At 39.8% G+C, this 23,859-nt stretch overlaps 2 protein-coding genes across 2 annotated transcripts; both read right to left on the reverse strand.

The window, feature by feature from the left end:
• Positions 1-79: 79 nt before the first annotated feature.
• nots (nothepsin) lies at positions 80-7,476 on the reverse strand. Its single transcript, XM_038708258.1, has 9 exons — positions 7,324-7,476; positions 5,930-6,110; positions 5,024-5,141; positions 4,724-4,842; positions 4,037-4,236; positions 2,861-2,986; positions 1,310-1,454; positions 1,096-1,194; positions 80-318 (listed from the first exon to the last, which is right to left on the reverse strand). Exons 1-9 carry the CDS (start codon positions 7,383-7,385, stop codon positions 142-144), a joined length of 1,227 nt encoding a protein of 408 aa, XP_038564186.1. The 5' UTR covers positions 7,386-7,476; the 3' UTR covers positions 80-141.
• Positions 7,477-9,378: 1,902 nt separating this feature from the next.
• On the reverse strand, positions 9,379-22,636 carry cct2 (chaperonin containing TCP1, subunit 2 (beta)). Its single transcript, XM_038708259.1, has 16 exons — positions 22,538-22,636; positions 20,496-20,570; positions 20,336-20,401; positions 19,778-19,889; positions 19,597-19,673; positions 19,040-19,152; positions 17,167-17,369; positions 16,968-17,068; positions 15,676-15,803; positions 15,373-15,476; positions 14,710-14,829; positions 14,484-14,612; positions 12,594-12,697; positions 12,025-12,124; positions 10,900-11,041; positions 9,379-9,838 (listed from the first exon to the last, which is right to left on the reverse strand). The coding sequence occupies exons 1-16, from the start codon at positions 22,538-22,540 to the stop codon at positions 9,808-9,810; spliced, it is 1,608 nt and encodes a 535-aa protein (XP_038564187.1). The 5' UTR covers positions 22,541-22,636; the 3' UTR covers positions 9,379-9,807.
• Between the last annotated feature and the right edge of the window lie 1,223 nt (positions 22,637-23,859).

The raw sequence follows: 23,859 nt of genomic DNA on the forward strand, positions 1-23,859 counted from the left end.
TGGGTCTACGATTTGCTGCACAATGCTGTTAGCTAGTTGCAAAAAAAGTGTCTGTGGCTTTGTAAGAACTACAAAAAGCTGTCTTTTTAATTGTATAGTATTTATTGATCTTACAGTTGTCAGCTATTGATAGCCGATGGGTTAGTCTTCGCCTGAGTGCTTAGCAAGGGCAAAGCCGACCCGGTCCTGTCCTCTGTCAAAGATGCTGTAGAACTCCGTCAGAAATACATCTCCCAGAATCCACAGAGGGCCTTCGGGGGAAAGAATGTCCACAGCCTGAAAACCACTAAAACACAGCTCCCTGTTGCCAAGCATCTCCTGGAGATAGAGAGAGAGAGACGTCGAGAGAGGACTTTTGAACAGACATTTCAGTAGCATACTGTGTATTTAAAGTTTATTTTTCATGTCAGACATAAAAACATGGCTGAATTAATTATCATTTCTCTAAGTAACAAGATATAAAAACAGACAAAACATCAAAACTGCATGGTTAAGTCAGATTTGTATGTTTGCTGTATTTACTGAAGCAAAACCTTTGATTAAAAACATTTTTGTGCAATATCCTTTCCGACAAAACATGTTCTGAGATCGAACTAAGTTGTGGTATAGAGTTTGACTGTGGTGAAAACCTGCAGAGTCTTGGCCACATGGTTTAGGACGTCAACCTTCTTGGAACATCCCTAGAACCCTAGACCTTCTATGACCCTTTGACTCCTGTGAAACCTTCAGATACTATAGAGTTCTTGGATTTCCCTGAAACTCTCTGGAGTGTCTCAAACTATGTACCGAGAGTCTAGGCCAACAAAGCATTACATCAGCAGTTTTATTATAGCAGCATTACACTGAGCCAGAGACGAGAAACTAATCTGTGGTCTGAAAATCTTCATTCTCTGCCTTCTGTGGCACGTGGATTAAAATATCTGGCCAGACCTTCTTGTATACTCCCTAAAACCAGCTGGACCTCCTAAAACTAACACAAGTTGGCTAACAATGTAATCCTCACTAATATTTTAAACCATTTTACAACACAGACAGTTGAACAAAGTATGTCAGCCATCTGGAAATTCCAGCTAAAGAAAACAAAGAATGACAAACCCTCCTAATGTAGTGGTCAGCAGTCAGTGTGTACTCTGTTCCTCCCAGGACGAATGTCACATGAGGCAAACTGGACAACCTGGCGCAGTCGATAAGAAACTGAAACACACATAAAGTAGAATTCGCTTTTGTGTTTTAAGTATTCTCCAGAATTGTCTAGTTTACAATCAGACATAAGATTTGAATTAAACAATTTTATTGTATTTTTTTTTACCTCTCCTATGTTTGTCGGCGTGGCTCCAATCAGCTGCTGCAGGCTGAGGATGTCATTGGTCGGTCCGGCGATGAGGGAGGTTCCAGTATCGACAATAACCTGGCAACCACGAGGACAGAACGAACTCACACCCTGCACGGCCACACTGAAACATAGACAGAGATCATCATGTGGCAGCTTTTTGTGAGTGGTGTGTGAATTCTTGTTTCTCGCTGATCATTAAGACTAGGAGCGTGAATCTTCTTCTGGCCCCACGATTCAATTAAGATTCACCTGTCAACAATGTGAAAGCACAACGATTCTCAATGCATCTCAATGTATAACATATTAAATTTTCCATAGTACTGTACAAGGCTACTTTTTCATCAATTACTACAAGCAGTCAGACCAATCTGAACTCCCTTTTTAAGTAGATAGTGCTTAAAAAACCCAGAGTAAAAACTGTTTGTAATATTAAAAAGCTGCATAATTTCAATACCGGTATCTATGTGACCCACCTCAGTACAGCGACGTTGACAGCGCCTCATCAATTCTTGGCTGATTAGCTGGACCCTGTGTGTTCTTTATGGTTGTAGACATTAGCTCAGGGTGAAAACGGCTAATGTGGTTCCTCAAAGTAGTAGTAGTATTACCAAAGTATTACATTTTTGTAAGGCGGATTTTACACACAGAATGTCTTGTCCAGTTTGTGCTTCCCCAGTAATTTCATAAAATTTGAAATGTGTACGCTTTCAAAATAGGGCTGGATTTATTTAATACCCCTCACGGCTGATCTCTACCTCCCAACATATAAAAGTAACTTTAGCTAACGTTCACCCACAATTTAATGCAAGAGAGCGACATTGCAACGAAACAACGCAACTTAACAACTGTGCTGTCACTTCATTAAAGAAGAATCTTCCACATCGAGATGCATCTTAGAGTCAAGAAATTTCACCACCTTTAATTAGGACTAAATCTCCTAAAGGATAGATTAAAAAAAGGTGAGAACATTTTGCTGATTCTTATTGATCCTTATTTTAAGATTAACTGCACCTTGTCTAATTATCATGCTTGGACTGCCATCTAGTGGTGGCTGCATGTATTTCACAGCCCTCCTGCACAATGTAATATTTTTGATCACAAGTAGTATGTAGCTGTAGTACCAGAGGCTGCAGTTTCAGGACCACAATCCTAGGACCTTTGTTTACTCTGACACTGCCAGCTACCTGACATGCTAGCAGACAGGGTTAATCTACTTCCTGTTGCTGTGCATTACCACCGCCACTCCACTAGATGGCGCTGTCGCAAAAGAACTGCGGTCCTAGAACTGCAGTCCCAGGATCGCGGGGGGTCCTGAAACTGCAGCCTCCGGTACTGAAGCTATATAATATTGTTGATCACACACAACTGTGATGTTGGATTTGGTCAGGAGCCGCTACCGTTGTTCGCCAAAGGTGCCGCCAGAATCAATGAAAATCTTTTGAAAATCAGTACTTTCTGTAAGTACAGGGTCTGGAATTTATCATTGGGTTTTACTCAGAATCACAACGTTAAAAACATGTGGGGAACCTGTCCATCTTAATCTGCCAGTATCCTTTAGCAGTCACAGGAAGCCAGTTGATCGGTCCCTTGTACAACGCCTTATCGGTTCCGCCTAGCAACAGTTGACCTCCTCGGTTTTCGTTACTTGATCTCCTGCAAGGATAGAAATCAACAAATCAACAAACTGCTATTTATACTCTCTTTATGTTCAGTCAAGGGCCCCAAACACTTCCTTATCACACCACTGAGGACTCCCATATGGTCCCAGAGTCCTCTGGACCCTACTGGGACCAATCGACTGCTGTGAAATCGTTGAAACTGCTGAAAACTCTTGGATCAACCGAAAATCTTAAACCATGTCTCAAGAGTCAGCATGTTATTTTACCATTAAATTTCAGTAGCACTCCTTGAACAAGACAGTAAAAACCAGATAAGGTTTATTTTCTCACTCCTGCATTTGTGCACAATCACGTCTATGCTCATGTTTTATTTGTAGTACAGAGTTTTGCTGGAGTCTGAATCTCTGCCTCTAGAGTTGGTCTAGAAGGTAGGGTAGACTCTACTGTCTAGACACACGATCCTTCAAGAACCCCGGGACCCAAGATGTCTCGGATTCCTCTCTGAAGCTCTTAGAAACCTTTGGACTACGTTGAAACTCTTGACCTCGGCAACTCTTGGGCGCCCATGGACCCCTCAGGAACCATCTTGAATACCCTGGACTTTCCTAAACACCGGGAAACTCTCTGAAACCACTGGCCCACCTTGGAATCCCCTGGATCCTTCTAGAAAAATCTAAAACATATGGATACCATCTGAAGCCATAGGAACCCCACTGGACCCCCAAAACAGCAAAGGTACTTTGTAACCCTTTGGATCCTCCTAAACCCTTGGAGATCCCTGGAAACCCCTCTGCATCACATGAAACATTTAAAGAACTTCCTGGAAACCCTGGGCCCTTTCCAAACCTCTCCTGAAACTCCCTAAACACTCACATCTCTGTGGATCTTTCAACTTGATTAGGGATTCCTGGAGGACCTCGGACTCCAGTTTAAAAACTACAAGCAAGTGTGACTTGAAAGTTGCTTTCATCACAATAATGAAACCTTTACACGTAAGATCAACAAGGAGCCTCCAGATAAACCTGTGAGGCCTAGCTTGAAAAAGTCCCTGAAATTAAATTCTTTAAAACCAGTAAGGTCGCACCTGCAGAGGTAGAAGGAGAAGACTGGCTTCTCCACGATCTTCTGTGCCAGCATGTTGTCGAAAACAGGGTTTCCGAGAATTTCTGCCAGGGAAGGGTAACCCAACCCCAGAACCCCGTCGAACCTGGCCATTACAAATGCAGAACCGGGCTCGTAGACTGACTCCCCAAACTCCTGGTTCAGGGCAGTCAGATCCGCAATCTGGAACAGAAGACAACTTATAACAGAATAGTATTTGATAAAGAGTATATCTTCAGCTTCTCCAGCTACATTTCTCGAGAAGATTTAATTATTTTGCGAGCAATTGTGGCAACCGATGTCAACACCAGTCTCATTTTGCCGACAACCTCTTACACTTTTGAGGATGTTTCTTGAAGTTGATTGAAATGGGACGGTAAAATTGTATTTTATCTTGAAATTTGAGGCAGATGAATACGGTAAATAACTTAAAGGTGATTAAAGGCTTATAATTAAAATATAAATTTATTTATATAAGTTTATTCTATCGTTATCTCTGGGGTATCCCACATTTTTTAAATCGATTAAGATTTGAAAATCCTTCCACGAGTTAAACTGAACCGGGGACATTGCAGAGGTATGTCTTTTACTATTCGGCCACCAGTTTACCCCAAGCGTACGCACATTTGCCGAATACAGTCTTTCTTGATATTGTAACATTAATATGGACCTTCACTGTGTCTCTGGCCATAACTCCTAGCAGGTGTCCTGATCCGTAGTGAATCCCAAACATCCGACCATCATGATGGAAAGAAGTGGACTCAAATGCCCTGAAACGCCTGTGCAACGCTGTGAACACACACAGAAAGACAGAGAGAGAGAAAGAGGCCTTGAACTTCTTATCAGGAACACACTAAACTTCTGCTGTCATGCTGCCCTGACCCTCAAACACAACCTCATAAAACACCAATACAAACACTTGTCTGGTGAGTAGTGTAGTGTTGTGTAGTGTTGTGCAGAGCTGGGGTACCACAGGCTTCGCTGACGCAGTAGGATGACGGCACCCAGAGGTCGGATGAGCCAGTGTCAAAAACCACAGAGAAGTTCTGCTCCGGAGTCCCCAAAGTGATTTCACCATAATACTGAGCCTGACGCACAACAGAGACACACAGTGTAAGTCCACAGCAATATGGCTGTGATTAAAAAACAAACAAACATGGTGTTATGTGAAATGGTTGCTGGTTTGATGTCTGACCTAATACTCATAAATTCAGATACCCTGTGCACAAACACAAACAGCCACTATGTGTAGGATTTACAAATTCCTTACTTTGCTGCCATCTAGTGGTGGTTTCAAGAACGACTGTCCCCACACACCCATGACTCTATTCTTCGACCAGGAAATAGTTTTTCTCCTAAATATATCACCACATAATCTGATTAATTATATATTAAAAGAATAACAACAGAAAAATGTACTAATACATTTAATGATGGATTTATTTATTTAAAATAATAACTTACTTTATTGTGAAATATCCCTGAAGTAGCAGTAATATATTCGAGGAAAGTGATCATTTTAAAAAGCACAACCTTGAACCCTAAACTGACATCAAGACAGTTTTATAATAATTTTGAACCGTTTCATTTTTTTACCAAAAAGTATGACGTGTATTAACAAAAAAGAAAATAGACAATAACAAATCGTGCATGTTTTTCTGCAAATTTGTTTAGTGAATACAAACAATTAACAAAAATCCATCCTAAAAAACGGACCCCAGAGGCATTTTTAAAGCACTGCATCAAGCAAACTTATATCTGTGCACAATTTTTAAAAACACAGATCAAAGACAAAAAGAAGGAGGTGTGACTTCCTGAGCAGATGGCGGTTAGTGCCTTGCTCAGCAGCACATGGGACAGTCGACGTTGTTCTTACGTCCAAAAAGTTGTAGATCTTCTCGCTGGAGCGTCCGAGTCGCAGTGACGGCGTGCCGGGCGGGTAGCACTGAGCGTAGCGCCGGTTAAACATGTCGGGTCGGTGATGCTTCAGGAACTCCGACAGCTGGTTGTTGGCTCGCAGCTGGGAACGAATCGAATGCACCCGCCTCAGAGGGACCCTGGGGAGGAAACATTTTAGTTGTCCCAGTGATTTAAATCCCGTACAGTAAAACAGCCAGTTAGCTTAGCTTAGCATAATGACTGGAAACAGAGGGGAACAGCTAGCCTGGCTAGCCAAAGATAACAAAAGCCACTTCCCAGCACCTTTAAAGTTTAATGGTTATATTCATATATAACCCAAATTGTAAATACGACACATTGTGCTTCAAGTAACTAAGCTAAGCTAAGCTAAGCTAAGCTAACTCATTTTATGTCCATTTACTTCTTCTTTATAACTCTAAGAGCTCTGACATGTTTTAGATTTTGAACTCGGCTGTATGAGTTTTTGAAAGTTAAACTTTGGACAATTCATTTTGCTGACTGCTTGAGACGTTTGTCAGATATGTTAAAGACAGAGTGGGTGTGCGGGGAGCAAACAATACTTGAGAGGAAATAATAATTGCTGCGTCAGTTTGTGAAAAACTGTCTTCTTTGAACCATGGCAAAGCTGAAGAACGGACATTATGAACTGGTTATACACTGCAGATAAGTTGTGTATTCAAATTCCAAATAAAATATAGACACTTTGGTGCTAAACAAGAAAGGTGGAGAGTGTTGGAATCTACATCCTCTTGAGTTGAAATTTAAAGTCATTTAAACATGGTTAAGTTGTTTTAACTGTGAGATAGAATAATGCAGAAATGTATGTCAGGTAGACTAGTTAAGTTTTCTTGCATTGATAAAGTAAAATAATTATTTGTAGTAAAGTATGAAGCTGAAATCAGTTAAAAAAAGTTCAATCAACTTAAACAACGTTGGGTCAACTACAACACCGACGTTATATCCACTTTATAAACTTTAATTTGTGAGTTAAAATAAAGAGTTAACTTGCATTTCCAAGTCAGTGTTGGCTGTATGTTATTAATCTTCTCAACTAATTGTCAGCTAGAAAATGTCGAACTATTCCTTTAAACAAGAAAGAAATTGAGACTGTTTTTTTCAAAACAAACCCGACTCAAACTAAAATATTTGGGACCCTGAGATGCATTTGAACTGAAACTGACAATAATAGCAAAATAAATAAATAATCTGTAATTTAATTAACGAGCCAATCGTCTTTCATGATATATAACACAAACAAAAAACAAAAAGGAGGCCCCAACACAAGACTTGAGTACAGAGTTACTGTATTTGTTTTCAGATATTAATGGAGGTGTGAGCTATTTTTCCTACCTGACCAGCGCCGAGCTTGTCCATGTCCAAACCAACAGCACCACCAGCACCAGCCTCCACATGTCCGTCTGTCTTCTGTCCGTCAGACTGGTAGTTTGGCAGACGATGAGGAGTTTATCATTATTCACTGCTGCTCTGATTGGATCCAAGTCTCTGTGAGAAAATCCACCCCAAAAAAACCTCAATCGCCTACAAATGCAGCAAAGACCGTGTGTAATCTGAAACTTGATGCATCAATAATTATCTGATGAATAAAAATAATGTAAAAGTAAAAATGAAACAGATGATATGAGAATCTGAACATTCATCAACAGTGATTTTAGTCAGTCCGGGTAAAGGTCGGATTTGGAAAAGAAAGTGATAATTAAATCCGAGTGCTGGGCAGTCCGGACATCTGTGAGAGTGCATGTTGGCTTTAAGGAGAGCCATACAGCGGCTGTTCCTTTTCTCATCTTACATGATGAATGAAGGGTTTATTTTTGACCCAACCAGAGTTTGCCGATTGTTGGAGCAGCAGAAAGACTAACCTGTGAGTTTTATTTTGTTTCTCTCCAGTTTGAATGATGTGCGTCTTGTGCGTGAGGACCTGCAAGGTGAAATTCTTGTTTTTTTTCCCCCCACTGGAGTCAAGGTCTATTTACTTGTATTTCTGGACATTTGATCCACCGAGGAAGCTCATGAGATGAGGTTGAAAGCTCTGGAAAAAAAAATGTTTTATAGAGAAACTGTTTTCCCTTATCAATACAAACTTGTCATGTCCTACTTAGCAAGTAGTGTCTGAAGTTTGGTAATTGTATAGATGCTGTGGGGAAGACTGAATAAGGAAGTGATTTTAGTCTCATTTATGGCTAACAAAACAAATCTACTCAAAGCTGAAGGTCTGTGTGGTTTCAGTGTGGACAACCCAGTCTTGTTGGGTAACTTTAGCGTGTTGACTCTCTGAGGTCTCAGTCACTCTGACCTGATGAGGCAGACACTGCCAACAACACGCAGGGGGCGGACAAAATACCCTGAAAACAATATGAAAAAGAAGCGTTAGGTAGTCAAGGCCAAGACCAGAGATTATCGAGACAACACCAAGACTTTTAGGGGCTGAGACCAAGACCCACATTACATGACACACAATAAAATGAGAAATGAGATCATAGGTGCTTCTCAAATTGATCTGAAAGATCCACATTCCAAATAAAACACCCACATACAAGAGCTGAAATCAACGCAAGCATCTTTATTCAACGCTCCTTTTCAACGCTGACCATCCACTTAACACTCGAGCTGTGCGACAGAAGGCCAAAAACGTTATCACGATAAAATATGTAAATAACAGTAAAGGTCAAATCATTTGTCCTTTAAAATTAAAGAGTGGTATTCTGCTTTTTTGCCCTCTCCTTTATAGGATTGTATACAGTTTTTGTGCATGTAACAGGTTTGCAAAGTGAAAGAAAGCCCAAAGAGAGATCCCATCTCCCACAGAAAACTCTGCTCTGAACAGAAAACAGCTCGTTTGTAAACTATTCCCCTCGCTCCCTAAAACAGCGGCCACGCCATGAAATCTACAGCAGAACCCAAAGTATGTTTCTGTTTCATTCATTAATAAAGCTTTCATCTGAAACAACACGTTACGGCTGAGATAACGTGTAGATTGGACTCTGCAGGAATAATGGGATTATATTATACACGACTGTTCTTTGTTTTGATTTCAGCTTTTTAAATCTGCAACCCGGGCACCCTGCTCTCTAAATATCGACACTGATCATTGAACAAGCTGCATCGGTCGACCACTAGTCCAAAGCCACATTATGGCTGAATCCCACTTTCACAAACTCCTGGCACTGTCCCGTTAAATCCATGTGGGCTGTAGAACATTATGCAGAGAACATGCTTAAAGCCATTTTTGACTCCAGCATTATGGACAAAATTGGGTGCAGGCGGATGGAGAGTTTTCAACAAAGCGCTTCAACTGACATTACGAACCCGTGAGACTGACGCGATCGCACATCGAGTCAGACGCTTTAATTATCTGAACTAACACTTAAGGCACAAAGACAACAAAGCCAGTGATGAGGATTGGTTTATTTATTTCAGTAAACAAAAACAAACAACGTCCAAACTTTTTCCAAACGTTTTGAGCTGTGTCGGCGCATACCGCTAACGCTAGCGTAACCAGCTTCCGGCAAGTGCTGTGACCTCAGCTAATGTTAGCATCACAAACCGTACCGGCCAATTAGCTTCACACTAGCCTTTCTTAAAGACATCAGCTATACATTATTAGCTTCCGTCTCGCTAGCATTAGCTGAGCCACTGAAGTTAGCCTCGTCTTGATGGTGAGCTAGCGTTAGCCAGCTAGCATGCGCAGTGCTTCTACAGTGAGAGTTTAACAGAGAAAAGACAGCGGGGCGTTTCTTTAATTTGAACTACACAGAGGTGATAAATAACAAAACTGATCCCCTCAGTCATGGTCGTCATCTTCATCCTCCTCTTCCTCTAGCAGGGGTGATGGTCGGGAACTCTCTTCCTACAAAAAACAAACAAACAACAGTCAGTAAACAAACATTTTAAAGACTCAGGCCCCATCCACACTACTGCATTTTCGTTTTAAAACTTTGGGTACCGTTTTAGTGAAGACAGGCAAAAACAGAACTTTAGAAGCAATGGCGCTCACGCTCGCCTCTCTGATTGGGTCTTACAAGTCGTGCAAAGCAGAAACACGATGCTACTGACAGAGTTTTTGACCTGTACGTCGCCGTGTTTACTTTGCGACAACTCTGTCTGTTTTCCATATCTGTTTTTAACTCCCGTGTCACAGTCCCAGCTTGTTATTGGTCCATGCAAATTAAAATCAAAATAAAATTCTTTCACCAAATCTTCTGTAACTACGGTAGAGAGAGACCATCTGCTTCATGTTCGCATTCCCAGTGTACGTGAACGCCTGAACGTCCGCTAGGTGTGTGTTTTCTGTCGTTTTAATATAGACAGAGATCAGCTCTGATACGCAGCTAGAAGATTGTATTTGTTTTAATTCTCCGTTTTTAAACTAAAATGGAGCAGTGTGGATGGGGCCTCAGTAACTGGTAATCAGAAAAAGCAAAACAAAAAACACTTTTCTTCAATCTCAACACACTGCCTTTTTCCAGGAACTTCAAGGACCATATCGGTGGTTTTCCATCCATTTTCCAAGGCATGCAACCAAATATTCATATTTTGCAGTGTTTTGAAATGTTGTTGAACTGTCATCCTACTCTGAAGTCCTTTGAAGTATTAAAATATTTTGTCTGTAATAAAAATAAAACTGCCAAATTTATGACAAACAAATTTTATTATTGTTTGTCTTTCATATTCAGTTTCTGAACATTGTAGCTTGTAATTTAAATGCCACATGAGAGATAGCAGCTGAGCGGCACCTGAACGCACCACAAGGAAAGAGTTTGCAGATCTCTCGGCGCTACAAAACAAAAAAATATTCCTAAAAACATGATTATACATTTCACGTAATTCATGTAATCACAGACATCCTGTTGTAGTTAGAAATATCAAGGATACAGATAGAGACACAAGACAAAGGCGTGATGGACCGACCTGGGCGCAGCTTTGATGATGTTGTCGACTCTCAGGATCATCTCGGCGGCCTCGGAGGCGCTCAGCAGCACCTGGCGCTTCACCTGGAAGGACTCTGTGATCCCCAGCTCTGCCATGCTGCAGACTGAGCCGTCAATCATGTCTGCAGGGAAAAACAAGCATCAGTGTTAGAGCTGCAACCAACGATTATTTTCATAATAGATTAATCTAATTATTTTCTCGATTAGTTGTAATTGTGAAAAATGTGAGTCAGTGTTTCCCAAAGCCCAAAATGACGTCCTCGAATGTCTTTTGTCCAAAACCCAATTAAACTCAGTTTTTATTGCCATAAGGGAGAAAAGAAACCAGAAAATATTCACATTTAAAGAAACTAAAACCAGAGAATTTAGACGCTTTTTCTTAAAAAAAAAAAAAAAAAAGGACTCAAAGTGGTGACAACTAATTGATTAATCACTGCAGCTCTACTCAGTGTTAGTCAGCAGCAATACTAATCCAAAAACAAAGAATTGACAGGGAGCATTTTACTGGACAGGGGCTACTTTTACTTTAGGCGTATTTTTCTGACAATATTTACATACTTTCACAAATGTAAGGTTTTGAATGCAGGACTTTTATACTTGTAGTGGACTGTATTCATTCTGCGGCCGTACTACTTTTACTCAAGAAAAAGATTTGAATACTTCTTCCACCTCTGGATTTATCCCTGGGGACTTTAGACCAGGTCCCACTGGGTTTGTGTTGCCATGTGGCGCCTCGGGATCCTCTCGCTGTTCCCAGGTTCTATTTGTGCTCTACAGAGAACCGTCCCAGGAGCTTCCTGTTTCTGCACAGCGGCCGTCTCGCTGGCTGTTTCTCAGGAAGCTCTACTCTGGGATGGATCCTCAGAGAGCATCTGAGCGCACTCCGCAAGAGGAATTTCATCCTCTACGGCTTTGCTCAGAGGAACGACCATGGAAAGACATTTGCACTGCAGGTCGTCTCTGGTTTGGTTTCACATAAAGTGCGTTTGTGCTTGTGTGTACCGCACAGACCCAGACTGATGTGCAAACGTGGCATTTCAGGATGACACTGGATGTTTAAAGGGGAACTCTCAGGTGATGAATATTAATATCTGTGTTCACTCACTCAGTCCGAAGTTGGTCTTGTTCTCCTGGTGTGCAGCTCTCAGTTGAGCCACCAGGTCGGCGCTGTCGTAGCCGGCGTTGTCGGCGATAATGGTCGGCAGCTGGAGGAGAAAACAAGTTAGTTCAGCAAAACACAAGACTCAAAGAAAACGATTGTGGGGGAGAAGTATTCCGATCCTTTACTTTACTAAAAGTGTTAATACCAAACTACAGAAATACTGTTACAAGTCCAGCATGGAAAATGTTACTTATATAAAAGTATTATCAGGAAAAACTTAATATTAAAGCAGTAAAATGTCCCTGTGACTGATTTCATAAACTCTTAGTATGTCTTGTGTGTAAAAATGTTATTTTGTGTATGAATTAAAGCTGTAAGATAAATGTAGTGAAATAAAAGTACAACATTTCCCTCTGAGATGTGGTGTAAAAGTATACAGTAGACAGATAATAAAGTAAAGTACGTCAAAATTGTACAGTTCTTGAGGAAATGTACATCTCACCACTGAAGATGAGCAGTTAATGGGCTTAAACGTGAACAACGTCGATATGATCCTTTAAAAAGGTCCGTACCATCATCAGAGCCTTGGCGAACGACTCCATGGCGACTGCCTCCTTTCCTGGCGTCCTATTGGCCAGATCGGTCACCACCTTGGCCATCAGCATCTCGGAGCAGCCTGGCGGAGAGGTGGTGGGAGATCACAGAGAGTCAGAATGAGTTTGTGTGTATTTAGGAAAGTCTTGCCCGTCTGTTGTGAGGCAGGGGTCACATATGTATGAAGTGTCGACAGTGCCACAGGATCATAAACCCATTAGACTACAATACTGAATGGGATTAATACTGACTGCATATGGGGGCTGACGACAGCGTATATGAATTATGCCCCCATGAAACCATGTAATACACAAGTCGTCACCATGTTTACTGTCCGACTACGACTTCTCCTGATCCGTGACAGTCACTTCTGGTGCAGGTATAACATGAATCAGACATTCAACGATGTCATCTTTATTTGAAATGAATTATTTCCAATTTTACAGTTCACAGTGAACACAGTCTGCTTACATTTAGATGTTTGAGAACTAAATAAAACGACAAAGCATCAAATCAAAGCTTTTTCCATTTTCGTAGGCAATAAAAATAACTAATTATCACAATACAATTTTCTTCAATAACAAAATATCAAATGTTCAATAAATGTTTGATTAAATTCATTTGAATCCCAAAGGCGTAAGCGCTAAAGTTTTCTATTAAGATATTTATTTAGCTGAGAAAGACTGAAAAAGGACTTTAATTTTACAACTGTGTATTTGTTGAAAAAAAATATTTTATCATAATAGTTTTGAATGTTCTGCCTCAGATTTCCAAAGAGATTCGAACTGTTTCGCATCAAGTGTTTGATCTGACCATAAAGAAAAATTTAAAAAACACAATTAACCATCTGGTTTCTTCAACTTTCAATCAAGAACAAAAAATTCAGCCTTTAAACAAATAAATAATTATTTTACATTTAGTGAGAATTATTGATATCAAATTATATTTTTGGCCATATTGTCCAAATGTATTTTGTAGAGTTACTTTCATCCGAAATATCTTTTTTCCCCCCTGACTAAAACTATACGAAGACGAGACGGCGACACTGTCCTTAAACACCGACAGTGACTATATTAACATGTAATACTGTTGACGAAAAATTACGAGACTAAAATGTAACTCATAAAATAAAAAGGTTACTAAAAATCACTTTGTTATAATGAGGAGACAAAATATTACAGGCTATATTTTCTCCCTCTAAATTTTCACTTCAACAGTTTGTTCATTCAGCTGTGTTTTTTCCTCCCTGTGCTTTGAATTCTGGCCGACCACGGCGACGCCTGGTGCGCGAGGGAAATGTTACTGTGGAGGATGCGAACTCTGGTGATGGACACAACATGCTCGGGAGAAAGAGGTGCTTAGACATTTGGTCCCATTTCAAATATAGTGAGGCGGACAAAAAAAAACAAAAAACAGATGGCCTAATTATATCGGACGGCAAGCACTGTGGTTTTAAAATCTTTTGACAAAACGCTACGAACTTGAAGCTGCATATCAAGGCTAAGCACCCGGGAATTGAGGTACGTTAACATTCAAATTTTACAAAACAATTTATCTATATGTGAGATGAGTGAAGTAAAAACTAAAATGATAAATCTCTGTTTTGGTTTGAGCAGATCAAACCTCAAAATTATACTAATGATTTAGAAAAGACTACAATGATGGTTAAGGAAAACTAGACTAAAACTAGACTAAAATACTTTTGATTTTCTTTTGACTAAAATACCCAGACATTTAGTCAACTAAAACTTGACTTAAAAAAAAAAAAAAAAAAAAAGGACTAAGACTAAATTTTAAAAACAAACAACACTTTAGCCTGTGTTTTAGCAGCACTAATCACCCCCCATACAAAGCACCCGCGTGTGTACCTCCTCCGTAGACAATGCGCGGCTCCTTCACGGTCTGGGATAACACACACAGCGCGTCGTGCAGCGAGCGCTCGGCCTCGTCCAGAATCTGCTGAGTCGCTCCTCGCAGCACGATGGTGCACGCCTCGCCTGAGGGGGGAGGAGGGCGAATCAGTTATAAAGCATTCTGCCACAGAAAGAAGCTAAAGCCAAAGCCAAGTTATTTGTAAATGATTAATGTCCGTACCCATGGCGACTCCTGAGAAGTGGATGAGTAAGTCCTCGCCGATCATCACCTCCTCAATCAGCTTGCAGTGACCAAGTTTCACCAGCTCGGGGTGGTCGAAGGTGGAGGAGATCTCCCCTCCTGATGACACACACACAGATATCGCTCGTCAATCAACCTGATTTGACATCTGAAGCCCGTTAATCTGTGGTAACATTAAAACTGAAACCACAGGCGAAAAAAAAAAAAGGGCTGCAACTTTCACTTTTTATATTCTAGATTAATAAAAAACTCAAAAATGCTTCATGACATTTTTAAAATCATCCAAAATGCAAAAGATGTTCAGTTTCCTCTCGAAGAAAAAAAACGCAAAAACTCACAACGGAGAAGCCATAGTGTGGATCAGAATAGTTTCTGCCCGACGAATCAACTGATCGATTAATGTGAATGATAAATGTATTATTTTGGCTCAAACAGCCAACCAGAGTAAATACTTAAAGTAAAATAAATTAGTTTTTTTAAATAATGCACTTTAATCTTTTGCTTTATGTTCTGCTTGGCCGTTTCAGTTTTGTTTTCATTTGCAACCTTTCTGCAGGACCGCATCTCAAAACATCAAATAGGTCCCACAAAAAGTACAATTTCCCGCATCTACAGAAACACTATGTCGTTGTGCGTGCATACCTGTGACCAGGGCGAGGCGCTCGACGCCGGCGAAGTCAGCGTGCTCGATGGCCATGACACCAGCCTGAGCAAACAGCTGCTCTGGATAATTATAGATCAACTGTCTGTAAAGAAAGAAAGAAAAAGACGTTTAGTTAATTTAGAGAGAGACAAATAAAAGTACTGTAGTACAGCAGCACTCTGAGCTTCAGCGCCCTGCAAATATATTTTTATTTTTAATTTCCTGTTGTAATATTTGTAGATTAGGATCGATGTTTCTGTGGTTTTCGGGGTCAGCTTCTATCCGTCAGTATGTGTCTGTACCTGTTGATGAAGCAGTTGATTCCGTGTTTCAGGATTCGTTCAACCTTCTCCTTCATCTTCTCTTTCTCCGCTTGTTCGATCTCCGCTACCTTCGCCGTCGAGTCGACACGAACCCTGGAGCCGAAGATCTGAGACACAAACACAGGAAATATACTGTTAAGAAGCTGTGGATCTCAAATTAGTGTGGAACGGGCAGCTGAACGCAAACAAATAATCCTTGTTGATACTTGGAAAGGAAGAAAACTCTACACACTTCAGCCTGAAGATCAAAGCTCAAATCCTCTCCATTTTCACTCTGCCAGCTCGATTACTAAAATGCATCGACGTAAATTGTTGCGCTGTTGATGTTGTTGTTTTGATGTTTGCTGTCCGCCTGAGATCGCACGTCGGCATTAAATACAGCTGATTACAGCAGGTAATAAAGCTCGTTAAACATCAAGTTCCTTCGACGCTCAGGCGACACAGAAGTTAGTGGAAATGTTTTAATAACTTTCCAGACTGTCCTGATTTTATTTTTGTGTTTCTTTCTCTGTGCTGGAGTTATTTTAAGAACTTGATGGCTTCATCCAGTTTCTTATTAAGTGTGTAGCAAACTTTATCGTGCGTCTTTTCGTCATACTCCAACACAAAATAGCTGTTTTTAATGGTCAAGCATGTTCATTTATAAATGTTGCTCATGGATAGTGGTTACAAATAATGATGCCTGTGCATCGCTCGCTACGGCGTGCAGGCCTACAGCCTGCGTCAGCTGGTTAAATTTGCATAATCTTTGCAGGTCTTTAGACCACGGTGGAAACACCCAACAGTGGGCTCAAGGAAAATTTTAGTTCCTTGAAAAGAGATCTGGGGATTTAAAAGTCCCGGGTACTTTTGGAGAAAAAGCGGCTAGTTTCTCTCGACTGTCCCTCAGGAATACAACATCGCCGAACCTGCTAGCCACATTAGCTTGCAATATGCTAACGCTAAGTTAGCTAGCCTTTAAAATTAACAGTAAAAACACGGCAACACTTGGAGATTCCAAGTTTGAAGCCAGGTCACGTACAGCCGATGGCGGTCTGTCCTTGAACCGTCACAGAGCTCGTTACGGTTGTGGAACTTTTGAAGAACTCATTTATTAATTTAACGCGCACTGAAGTGCACAGTTCTGAACATTGCGGTTGTTGCCATCCTACGCGGTGGGAACAGCACGCTATCTCAATTTTGTGGTTATCACGACAGCCCTGCAGGTGGCGTTTGGTGCAGGTTAGTAAGAAGTAATCTGGTAATAGGACTGTGTGTGTGTGTGTGTGTACCTTGATCTTGTCAGTGTCCATGCCGGTGTTGGCGATCAGGATTTTGGCGTTCTCCAACCTCTTTGGCTGGTTCACTCCGATCTTCTTGTCCAACAGGAAACCTGAATGAAGCAGAAACACACTCGCGTGAGTCGTTCAAGTGGCCAATCAGTGCAAAAGGAGAGAACAGCCAGGTTGTTGTGACATCACACGGCCTCACCTTCGTCCAGGTAGGAGTCGGTGAGGCTGCCTCCCAGCTTCTTGATGATGTGGATGGCCTCCAGGTTCCCGGAGCCCTTCAGCCTCATGACGGCGTCGACAGCCAGCTGGGCGAAGTGAGCTTTGTGGTGGGTCAGCAGTTTGGAGGACAGCGTCGTCCGGGCGATGTTCAGCAGGTCCTCCTGGAAACGAGCCGAGTCGTTGCTGATGACACCACAGAAGAAGAGTTGTTAACTGGGGGTTTGAAGCTGGTGACAGATTTATCTCTAAATCAGCTGAATATTAATTAATTAAAACTTTATTAAAATGAAAGTTCAGAAACAAACTGATGATTGTTATTTGTCACCTGCTGTTTTCAAGTACAAACTCAACTTGGGAGTCCGAGCACGAACAAGAAGTTTAAGAGAATAGAAACTGATAATTTAAATGAAAAACCTACTGGGCTCTGTCATTAATCACAATATGCCGTACAAATACATTCATATTTAACATACCATAAGTTTTTGGGGTGTGTTTGAAGAAAATGAATCAAGGATGTCACTTTGTGTTGAGAAGTGGGGTTCAGAATAGGCGTGTGACGATACACTTGGCTCACATGCACGATTTATAATATTGGGTTCACAAGAACAAGATATTTTAACACTATTTGATGAAATATTCAATGCTGAAATATAAAAATGGGGGTCTGGGGGTCCCCTAGAAAATAATTTCCTGCGTTCTGGAGACATTTTCTGCACCAATTTATGGTAGAATTGTCTTTATTTATTTATATAAAATGATTCAGAGGACAATTCAAACAGAATATAGTGCAGCACTCAGCAGCTTGTTTGGACAATGCCCATTTGCTTCTTTTATCTTTAAATTGCATAGCATGTTTTCTTATTGTACAAATAAATGTTAAAGTACTTTCATTTGTTGTTGCAAGCCATTTTGCAGAACATATTTAACAAATGCTTTCAAAAGAGTGATGGAGACATGTCCCCAGTATCCACTGTGTAAATGACACCCATCAAATGAATACAATATTTGTGCACTAAGAACTCGAGGGGTGAAATAAAAAATACCAAATAATTGTGTAGTATGAGTTGTTACAGTTAGTTACACCTTGGCTAGATAAGGTAAAGTAATATGTCTATTTCTTCAGGGAGTATTAATTCTATTTTTGTGTTTGCTTCTAAAGGCTGCTTGAAGTACAGTATTATACAGTATTGGCTTGAAGGCAGCGGGGATAAGAAGTTAAAATTAGTAAATGTAATCTAAAAATGTAAATGTCTCTCCGTTGCTGTTGTAACATTAACTGACCAGTAACCTGCAGCGGTTCTTCCAGCTGTTCCATTAGCGCTTGCCAACCTCAGCGGCACTGCCCTCAGCCTCAACTTCTCCATATCTCTGGCTTTCTGAATTTCAGACACTTGCCCATTCTCAGGCGACGACCTAGCGTTAGCTTGTTAGTAGCACGTCAGAGAAGTTTTGTTTTCTTTCCTGACAAATGACTGATACGCGCCAGAGCTGGTGCACCGCGAACACGCCACAGTCCAGAGCGTAAAGCTGAACACTGACGTAAACGGTAACGTTACCCGTCACACCAAACAGAGTAAATTATGAAGTCTCACACACACACAAAGTATTTACTTATGACGTTACGGCTTTAATTAAATCCAAGGAAAGGACAAGACAAAATTTAAGACCTTATTAAACAAATACTTTGAAGGCCTTATTTTTGGAATATGAAATTTAAGACTTTAATACTTTTAAGACGCCGCATGTTCCCTGATTTTGTTGCTCATACCGGTTTGTTTGGTACCGGGATGAGCCGAGCAAAAGTATTTTGTTTTTCTGTGTGTTCAGTGAGGTTATTTATTTATCAGTCTCACCTGTGATCCACAGCAGCCTCCCTCAGAGCGTCTCTGGCCACCTGAGTCGCCTTCCTCCAGCCAGAGATGATGGTCTGTGGGTGAATCTTCTTAGCGATCAGAAGCTCCGCCTCCTGCAACGGCAACAGTGGCGGTTAAAAAAAACAGCAACACGCAGACTTGCATAAATACTTTTATGTTCATGACACACAGTTAATACTTGCTTCTATAATTTCAAATGTGCAAAATATTGATTTCTGAAGTCAAAGCAGTTAAATTGACTTTCAAGGGGCCTTAAAGGATTTTATAACTTCTTTTCACGAGAGGCCAACGAGGTATTTTATCATAGACTGTTACGCTAGGTGTTTGTATTTTCCTTTTCTAAGCCATGTACTGTACAATGCACTGATAGTCGTACTGTATTCATTCATAAAATGTAGTTCTCACAGCGTGAACAAAGCGTGGATGCATGATAGAAACCAGACGTGCCCTAAGCAATAAACGCCCGTTTCAAAGAACTGATCTGTGTTTTTGTGAAGAGAGCTACACATTTTATAATAAAGCAGAAGGTTATTTACCCGCAGCAGCTCTGCAGCGAGCACGGTGACGGAGGTCGTCCCATCTCCAACCTCATCATCCTGAACCTTCGACATGTCTAGAAACACAAAGAGGATTTTAAAATGACACCTCCTTGATGGATAGTTCCTATCATTTCTCTGCAGTCGGTTTGACCAGCAGATATTCGGATGCTTCACTCACCAACCAGAACTTTGGCAGCGGGGTTGTCGACTCCGATGGCCTTCAGGATGGTCGCGCCATCGTTGGTCACCGTCACCGTACCGCCCTTCCCTCCGCCCAGCAAGATCTTGTCCTGAAGAGAAAGACGAGAAGGAATTCTTTTCCTTAAAGTGGATTTTGAAGCTCTCAAATAAAAACTGCATAAAAAGTAGAAAATAAACAGCATTCAAGTTATACTTGGAAATATTTACAGCCCGACCGATATGGGATTCTTAAGACCGATACTGATGTTGGTATTTGAAGATTTTTAAATCTGACATGCAGATAATATTCTTCTTCTTTATAGAAACACACAACATCCTGACATTCATTGTGTGTAGTTCTGAGACATTTAATATTTATACTTATTATACTCACAACACAACTTGTCATTTGGCTCGTTAACCATTTTGGTTAAACATTTTTTTTTGGTATGCATTACCAGAAAAAACAAAAACTGAGTTCAATAATGCCTGAATTCAACAGAGAAATCTGGATAAACAAATCAATAAATCAGCTGCAGTGATTAACACCACCTACCATCCCCTTCGGGCCCAAAGTGCTCTTCACCAAATCTCCAATAGCAATGGCACCGATGAAGGACGACTGCAGAGAAAACAACACAGGTCAATTAAGTTTCAGGAGTTTATCTTCCCCTAACAGTGTAAATAAAAACCTAAAAATAACAAAACAAACGCACCAGTCGTGCAGTTTCTGCTTTCTCTTCATCTGCTCCATGTTTGAAAATGTTGACCGGGGCCATCGATAAGGACGCCTGCGGAGAGACAGCATCAATCAACCCATCGATCAATATCATCAACAGACAAAGTGACAATAATATGCAACATCATAGTTCTGCGATATATTTAAATTTGTGGATATCCCACACCGCTTTTTATGATATTGAAACCATGAATCAATTGATGACTAATTTTATTTAAGACACTTTATCGAAATGTAGGTGAAAAATACAACATACAACGGTAATATAGAAAACTTAGAATAAGAATTTATATATTCACTATGTACAGATGTGATTGATTTGAATATTGCACAGCTCCCAGCAGAAGGTCGTGACGTGGAGTAGACAATAAATACGACTGCACAGGAAAAAATATATTCAGCAGTATAGTTATAGGGTAAATAATGTATGTATAGTTGCAAGGTAAACGTATGAGGTTAAAAAGAAAAAAGTATAATAGACAGAACACGTTTTCTGTCTTTAAAGTATCATATTATTGTTGCTACCTCCTTTGTGAAATAAAACCAGAAAGATGACGCTTACACACTTTTGCCACTTTAAAATCAGCCTCGCTACAGTGAATGCAGTCTAATACAAAAGCTCTGCAAAAAAAGCCTTCATGAAGGTTTTAATGTTTTTGTTTTAAACCTTTTGAAGGTTGATGAATAAACTTTCTTAATTAAGACTTTTTGAGGTGATGCTTATCATTTGTATAGAAAATATGTAGCCCAATGTGATTGATATAAACAGGATTGGCAGTACTTTACTTTAGTCAGTATAATAGGGCTGCAACTAACGATTATTTTCATTATTTATAAGGTGTTTGGTCAATAAAATGTAACATGTGATATATGTCCATCATAGTTTCCCCAGAGTCTCAAAACTCTGAAAACTCAAAAATGTACCGTTTAAAATCACAGGAGACTAAAGAACCCAGCTACTAGGCAAATTGAAGAAGCTGTAACCTGAAATGTTTGGCATTTGTCTTTAAAAATGACTCAATGGATTATCAAAATGGCTGCAGATTATTTTTCTGTCGAGCGACTAATCATTGCATCTCTACAGTGCAATTCAACAGAGTCAAACTACAGTAATAAAGTAAATACAGTCTCCAGTTATTTAATAGTTATATAAGTTAAATAATATTCATAACTTAAAAATAATAATACAAAAGTTACTGCATTAACTTTAGCTAGTTGAACCTTGATATACTGACACTTGAGAGTACGATTAGCATATGGAGCTTTTTCAAAATTTGTATATGGCCTAAAGAATACGGTGATTGGAAAAACATCTTAATCGATAGATAATATGACAGCTGCGTATGCAAGTGGAACACAATTTAGGCGTAGACTGAACCATTTATTCCCGAGCGCAAGTGAACGCACCAGCAGCCGGGCCCTGCCCCCTTTCATCCTGGAAACCGCTAGAAGCTTTCAACCAAAATTAAAGTAAAATACTGCAAACATAAGACCTACTGGACAGCTAAGGGGTAGTTAAAGTACGTTAGAGGACAGTTGGTTAGCAGCTGTTTCACCCACACACACTGTACTTTATTATTTTTACACTATTTAGTAATAAATTGCTGATTCGTTCCTCTTTGACAGCCACAAAGCCAAACTGACAAGCTAACCTAGCATGCTAACGGGCTGTCTGAGAAGAATCAGCAAACTCATGACGCATAATCGTAACGGCTGAGATTATATTAACGTTAGATGTGACGGACCCGACATCTACACCAGACCTTTGAGAGAAATTAAACAACTAACGTACTGATGCGGTTAGCTTAGCCGTTAGCCGTTATCCACAAAGCCCATGTGCTTGCTCGCCGGTTAGCACCAGTAGCTAACAGAAAGCTAACCGGACGCTACAAACACCACAGCAGGTCTGTAACGTGTTTAAGGGACTCTCCGTGAGTTCAGGCTACATATAGACGTAAAGCGATGTATTCTATCTGTTTCCATCCGTTCAGAAGAGAGTAAATAGATGTAAAAGCTCACCATGATGTCTGTGATTCAGGGATGAAGCTGTGCACGCACACAGAAGAAGGGCTGGGTAGGGGAGTGACGCAGTGACGTGAAAACGTAATGCGGCGTTCAGGGTAGATCACGGAAGACACGCCGCTGGAGAGATTTATCATTAAATGGACGTGTATTGGTATCTAAAAGTGGCCGGTCGATACAGCACTGGTCCCAGATATCCCCCCCAATACTGATCAAACAGATCGAAACGTTACTTTTAAATTTTGTTTGGAGAAATAAACCCCATTGTTTAAAAAAGAAGGTTTTATGTAACACATATTGCGAAGGAGGCCTAAATGCATTAGATTTTTGTACCTCCAACACTACATTTAAGGTCAAGTGGATTAAAAATTATATCCAAGGAAAGAATAAACTATGGTACTTTATTCCAGAATTTATTTTTCAAAAAGTGTTGGATCCCTCCTGCTATGCAATTTTGACATAAATAAGATCCCTGTTGTTCTATGCAATTATCATAAACAAGCATTATTGTCCTGGTTAGTTATTTACAAACATAACTTTTATCCCCATAAATGTTTCATTTGTAATATTAAAGATATTACTTTTAAAAATAAAACTTCTTTGATAGCGGGGTTAGAAATTATGCTAAATGAAAATCGACTTTTTGTGTTTGTACCAAATTATTTTGGTAAGATTTAGAATATTTCTTTAAAACATTGACTGGTTCAACTATTATTTTGCGGAAAAGAGACGTCATATTTTTTTAATGATTTTTTTTAAGAGTAATATTGTAGATTCATTTTGAACGTTTTTATTTGGTATGGAAGATTTTACATTCACAAGTGCAAATGGTCGAAGAAGAAACCACATTTACCACTTTTTAAGATTTTTAAACATCATATTAATACTTTATTTGATTTATAATGAAAAACAGTTAAAATATGTAAAGATTTAAATATTTTTCTATAATCCCTTTGTTCTTTATTTATAGTTATGTCATATTATATTTTGTTATTTTGTGTACTTTTGTCTTTCCTAAAATTTGATGAAATCAAGATTCAACAAAAAAAAGGAAGACATGCTGCTGACGCCATCTGTTGAAATAAAATGTCTAGATTTGTTTTTTGTTTCTTAAATAAACTAATGAGGAGTCAGTGCACTAGGTAATGTTTTGCTTGAAGTGTGTTTTCTATCAAATAATGTTTCTTCTGTGGGTTCTGTATCCTGCACTTCTCTCCATTAATCAAAAACACACATAATAACCTTTTTATATACAATCTGTGATAATAACACAACAATAATATTTTCTGGATTAAATTAAAAAAATAGTGATAAAAATG

The sequence above is a fragment of the Micropterus salmoides genome, unplaced genomic scaffold (assembly GCF_014851395.1).
Source record: "Micropterus salmoides isolate LMB-PRFRI ecotype aquatic unplaced genomic scaffold, ASM1485139v1 Ms_hic_scaffold_9, whole genome shotgun sequence".
In the NCBI taxonomy this organism is placed as follows: domain Eukaryota; kingdom Metazoa; phylum Chordata; class Actinopteri; order Centrarchiformes; family Centrarchidae; genus Micropterus; species Micropterus salmoides.